The 6,228-nt window shown below is 36.1% G+C and overlaps 1 protein-coding gene across 1 annotated transcript; it reads right to left on the bottom strand.

Annotated features, from left to right (window-relative positions):
- Window positions 1–2,280: 2,280 nt before the first annotated feature.
- On the bottom strand, window positions 2,281–5,264 carry LOC133515844 (trypsin-1-like). Its single transcript, XM_061848431.1, has 5 exons — window positions 5,161–5,264; window positions 4,530–4,659; window positions 3,697–3,973; window positions 3,280–3,453; window positions 2,281–2,611 (listed from the first exon to the last, which is right to left on the bottom strand). The coding sequence occupies exons 1-5, from the start codon at window positions 5,216–5,218 to the stop codon at window positions 2,396–2,398; spliced, it is 855 nt and encodes a 284-aa protein (XP_061704415.1). The 5' UTR covers window positions 5,219–5,264; the 3' UTR covers window positions 2,281–2,395.
- Window positions 5,265–6,228: the final 964 nt, after the last annotated feature.

Raw genomic sequence — 6,228 nt, 5'->3', positions numbered from 1 at the left:
CCTATTCACAACGACATCACGAGGTGCTCGTATCATCATCTTGGACGGCTACAAGTTCTTCAAGCAAAGGATCGTTGGCCCTAAAACCCGTTGGTATTGCTCCATCCATAACCACGGTTGCAAGGCCTTTATCTTCACCGTTGAGGATGAAATTATCAAGTGTAACAATGAGCATAACCACGACCCACCAAATAGGATATAGGCTTTCCATGAATTTGTTTTTTTTAGTGTACGAAAATCGTAAACATGATCAATTTAACTTGGACAGGTTACTTTTTTTAATATTACTAAGCTTACACTTCCCATCTGTTTATCAGAGATCTTTGTCTTAAGTACTGATTTAGATAGACATAAATGTTTAAGTGTGTTTTCTATTTTCTATTCACACTATACAACGTAATATAAATTAAGTAAAATTTTAAATATTTTTAATCAACAATCACAATCTTTCAATAATCTGTTATACATTTACGAGTAATACAACTCCCAGCATCAGCATAAAGCTCAGGCCAGAACTGACCAACACTTCGTTTTCTGTAGAAAGCATACAGTCATCAGGTCATCACAGAAAAATAAGTGTTGGACACTTCATTGGTCTCGGCCCGGACCTGAACCGTATAAACATGAACCGTTTTGATGTGAACTTCGTATTTATCTCACTCCGCACCAATATTAGTGTTCACAAAAAATATGTTCAGTTTTACAAAACTTTAACATTTCAGGTTCTATATTCACAACCACTGCACGAGGTGCCCGGATTGTCGTCATGGACGGCTACAAGTTCTTCCGGCAAATGACCACCGGCCCGAAGACACGCTGGTACTGCTCCGCCCATAGCTACGGTTGCAAGGCCGTCATCTTCACCATTGATGATGAGATCATCAAGTGTAATAACGAGCATAACCATGACCCACCAAAAAGGATTTAACGCTGCTTGGTTTTGGTGACTTGGAATAAATATTTTCTTTTGTATATTTTTCATGAATAACTACGAATAAAGTCCTAGTATGAGCTACCTGCCACCTTAACATTTAATAATTTTTTAACAACTTTGTCACATATTTAATAATATTTTCCTGAATTCCTGACTATTCATCGAAAAAATGGTGTTTTACTGATGATCTTGTTTTTATGTCACATATAGGTACGTAATCTACCACTTTACGCTGCAAACGTTTTTTCAGGTTGTCAATCCGTTAACATTTCAGGTCCCATATTCACAACGACAGCACGAGGTGCTCGGATTGTCATCTTGGATGGCTACAAGTTCTTCCGGCAAATGACCACGGGTCCGAAGACCCGCTGGTACTGCTCCGCCCATACTCGGGGATGCCGGGCCGTCATTATCAGTGTTGACAATGTAATTGTGAAGCGAAATAACGAGCATAACCACGATCCACCAGTTAATATTTGAAGTAATATAACATATATTAAAACATTCTAAGAACAAATTAAATTGTATGAAAAATGTAAATATTTTAATTTCTCTTTTTTTCAAGTAGACACAATATACTATTTAAACTATAAACGAAATTTTCATATACAAATGAAAAAATTACCAAGGCCTCCAGTACCCAGGGCTGCAATCCAACCAGCGTCCTCCGTTTACGCGACAGATGCTTGAACCGCTTGGTTTTTGTTTATATTAAAACATATTTGTAGGTATATGGTAGATCCACCAGTACTAGTGAAACCTGTGACGTAAGGGCTTGTGCACAAATCACGCGAGGTTTTTTCTGCTTGCTTCCCTTCCCCTGCTTGACTCCCCCCTCCCCCTTGGTGATGTTTAGTGAGATTCTTGGCTACCCTTCTCCCCTCCCCCCGCCCGTCCCCCACATAATCTCACGTGTATTTTTTTTATTTTTTTTCATTCGACATAATTTTGAGATAACAGAGAGAAAACAGAGCTTCTGGATTCCAGAAGCGATGTTTTGTTTTTGAATTTGGAACCATGTCTTGTTTAGTGAAAATTAAAAGTAATGTTTTGGGATCTGTCCTTTATAAAGGCCTCTGGAACCCAGGAGGATATTTATTATACGCGCTCCAAAATTTCGTAAAATAGAAATTTTTTCTCACTTTAGTTCATTGTAGAAAAATACACGTGAGGTCTCAAAATTCAAAATTCAAAATTCAAAAATTGATTCTGCAAGTAGGCCTCAAGGGCTCTTTTACAAGTCAATACAACATTTATAGTAACATCATATAGTGACATGAAAAATACATAACAACATTTTATAAATACAACGCTTTAAAAAACCAGTACTAAATAAAATTAGCAAACCAGGAAAAAACATTTAAGTTTATTCACATATAGTGCCCAATTCCCATAATAATACAAAATAATGTTAAGAGTCAAAATATAAGTATGTAAAAAATATACTTATGGTTAATAAAATTAGTCATCATTCCACATGCCCTCATATTCTTCAGCAGGTTCATTAGTAGTCGAATCTCCCGGATGATCTGATCTGATTCCAGTAATGAATCGGATCCATTCCGTATGTCTTGTGATCTTGATAAATGTAAAGAGATTTGATTGCCAAGGATCGTTGACCGCAACTGCCAGACCCGCAAGCTCGCCTTGGTGCACGAGAGGACTACCGGAGGCACCCTGCAGAAAAATATATAAATATCAAACATTTATTCAGCAAATAGGCCACAGGGGCACTTTTACATGTCCGTTTTTACAAACAGTAAAAATTACAAAAAACAATTACAAATATGGAATCGATGAAATAATATATACTTTATTAGAGATGTAGACTGTCTCTAAATGTCAAATTACACAAAAAAAACTATGATAAAAAAATAAAACCAACAAATACTAAAATTCTTTAGAGATGTAGAGGGTCTCCAAGGCTTGAATTCTTATATAAATTATTAAAAGACAAAAAAATAATTTAGACAATAATTAAATTAAGAAATTATGAGGTCTTATTTAAACTGGAAACAATTTTTTATCATGCGAGGCTTATCTTGAGCATGTTTTCTGAATCGTTGCTATGGCATGTTTTGAAGATAACCCACAAGTTATAAGTAGGACACTTCTGTCCTTAGTTTGGGCATTATAGGAATTGATCATGAAGAAAAACTTGAAATCTTACTTATTTCAGTATTACTAAACTTACTTTTATTTTCCTCTCTCGCTCCCTCATCTTCATCGTTTATTTTTTTATAACTAACAGTTTAATCGTACCAATACTTTCCACTTATCTAATGCAAGATCCATTTTCCAAGAATATTGTAGTAGATTTTAAGAAGATTTTAACTTATACAAACCTGGCTCAAGCCGGGCATGTCGTGCTCATAATCATTGTGGGTCTCCCGTGTAGCACAGATGTATTCATGTAGTCTGTACCTATACTTATACATGTATATCCGTGCTGCAAGACTTAAGTGACTCAGACATTCTTCCGTGCTAATAGGCATGACATCTACTTTCAACAAGTTTCCCTGGAAAAAAAATTAAACAAAAATTAATATCACTATAAACGCAAGCGCTTGTTAGCTCATAAAATGTACGTATACCCAAACGGGAAAAGACGATTAAGTCATATAGAACCAAAGTCAACCACATATGTAGCTTAAGGTGATTCAACATACAAAAACATCTTCACGTATCTACTGTTTTTGGAAGATTACAGTAATCAGTTCCTATTAAATATAATTATAAACATAGTTGATGTGTATAAATACCTCACGCATTCCTTTCCCAGCAACAGTATGTGTAACTCCTACATACTGATCACTTCCGTAATATCCTTTGTTATCATCATGCGGTAATCCAACGGGTTGAATTGTATGGCTAAAAGTCAAGGGCTCAGATAGTCTTAGAAGAGCAATGTCGTTGCTAAGAAATTGGTCGGCAATATTAAATTCAGGGTGAATTACGACCGTGTCGTATGTGACTTGTTTGCTGGTTTTAGCATTGTTTCCTCCTACCCAGACAGTGCCAAATTTATGGTCATTAAAACTGAAAACAATAATTAATTTCGGTTTAGAAAATGAAATAATGCAAAATCACCGATTAAAACGCACATAGCAAATAAAGCCTCGTAAAGCCCACTGTACAACATTTTAATTTATTTGATTTGAACCTTGTATAAATGTATAAATAAATTGGGATTGTCTTGAAAAGCAAAGAAATGCTACTATATTTATGGCTCATGAAAAGTTCTACTTAGATTGCAACGAATATGTACATTGTAATGTACATTGAGCTTTACGAGGATAGAGGCTACCAATATTAGCTAAGTTTTATTTTCTTTTTTTTTTGTTCGCGGCGTATAAAATGCAACTACTTTCCAAATTTCTTCAAAATATACTTTAACTCCTTTTACAGTTTCGTAGTAAAATAGCTGGTTGACGCACAGCTAGGTACACAGACAGACGGACGGACAGATGGACTTATAGAAGGGCGGACAGGCAGACGGACATGGCGAAACTACAGTGGTTCCGTTTTCGCCGTTTGGGCTACGGAACCGTAAAAATACATATGCATAGTGTCCACACAATTATAAATGGCTTACGCAACGCAATGCGCGGTTGTGACGAGCCAAGAATCCGAAATGATGACGGCACCACATTCCTGAAGAGCAGCGAAGTATGGAAATTCTTTTATATTTGCTCTCTGGCCAAACAAGATTCGAGATGACAGATCTGAAAGTTCAACACAAATTACGGTAAAGGCTATACGAGTAAGGTCGAAATCGCTTAGATGAAAACATTAGTTAGGCCAATACGGATATTATAAGTGTGGTTTCGAGATAAGTGTGGCTGGCCTTTACATTCAAGCCCGTTTACACATTAATCTTTACTGCTTTTACATTTTAGACTAGTGGCCTAGCGGTAAGAGTGTGCGACTTTCAATCCGGAGGTCACGGGTTCGAACCCCGGCTCGTACCAATGAGTTTTTTTTTTTACCAGCCGCTTTTCGGTCGAAACCGGACTAATCTCAATAAGGCCTAGTTTACCCTCTGGGTTGGAAGGTCAGATGGCAGTCGCTTTCGTAAAAACTAGTGCCTACGCCAATTCTGGGGATTAGTTGTCAAGCGGACCCCAGGCTCCCGTGAGCCGTTTCAAAATGCCGGGACAACGCGAGGAAGAAGAGAGACATTTTAGACTGGATAAAAACTTAATTGAATATATAACATTTCTCACCATTGCCTAATGCGTACGGGGTCACAAATAAATATAGGAAAACCACAGGAGACAACATTTTGGTGTATAGATCGTTGCAAACTATTGCATGATGACTTCGATTGCGAATATATTTAACCGAGTCAGAAACATTCTTCGCATATTTTGGTGACAATAAATTTATGACGCGTTATTTTTGAGTAATATTTAGTTAACATATTGGAATGTTAATGGTTTTGTTTACGTTTAAGTACTATACACGTGCAAGTGTGTAACACGTGATTGATAAGATTCAAGTACGTATTACGTTTTTAAAATTAAAAACAACAACATCTTTGATAGGCCTGAGTGCAGTCAAAATAGCCAAATTTTCCTGCTTTATCTTCTTAAAAAAACACTAAAAGAACCTATGGAAGTTTGAAAGAATTTTATTCCACCACTTTACTACCTACTTCCATTATGATAATCATAATTTTTATTTACACGGAATTTTTTTAAACAATTATATAATATTTTTTTTGCTGATTTTGATATTTTTGATGGCGATTAAAGTTATCTCAAGTTACAATTATAACAACTTTTTATAAATAAAGTGTGTCGTTATTTTGCGTTAAAAACGTACTACGTTAAAAACCTTGAAACCTACATTAATAAAAGCCTACTAATTATTGTGTACTTTTGTGAAATATAACGAATGTACATGCTCTTAACAAACTCAAGACACTTTTTGCTAATCAAAACTAAAACTTTATTAGGTAACACCTTAATCCGACCCATTACCGACTATGGTGATGTGTACTATCCTGACTTAAACGAAGAGCTACTTGACAAGTTCGCCTTTGTACTACCCAATTATATTCCATCTGATGTAAAATTTATTTTACATCACTTACTTACTTACAAGTTGGACCGTCTCCTCAATAATTGTATCCGCTTTATCTTCTTTCTCCGGAAATATGATCGCGTGTCTCCGTTTTGTTCCCAGCTTGGCTGGATCCATATTCGTCAACGGCGTAATATTCGCATGCTCTACGCTCTCTATTCCATTTTCAATGATCCACACTGAAGTGTTTAAGGTATTCAGACCTT

The sequence above is a fragment of the Cydia pomonella genome, chromosome 3 (assembly GCF_033807575.1).
Source record: "Cydia pomonella isolate Wapato2018A chromosome 3, ilCydPomo1, whole genome shotgun sequence".
In the NCBI taxonomy this organism is placed as follows: domain Eukaryota; kingdom Metazoa; phylum Arthropoda; class Insecta; order Lepidoptera; family Tortricidae; genus Cydia; species Cydia pomonella.
This window is presented reverse-complemented; position numbering and strand designations above follow the sequence as displayed.

Excerpts from the sequence above, each read along its gene's own strand:
- LOC133515844 (XM_061848431.1), bottom strand. The coding sequence starts at position 5,218 with ATGTTGTCTCCTGTGGTTTTCCTATATTTATTTGTGACCCCGTACGCA. Across the intron at positions 4,660-5,160 it reads CCCGTACGCATTAGGCAATG|ATCTGTCATCTCGAATCTTG; the intron begins GTGAGAAATGTT and ends TTGAACTTTCAG. Across the intron at positions 2,612-3,279 it reads ACATGCCCGGCTTGAGCCAG|GGTGCCTCCGGTAGTCCTCT; the intron begins GTTTGTATAAGT and ends ATTTTTCTGCAG.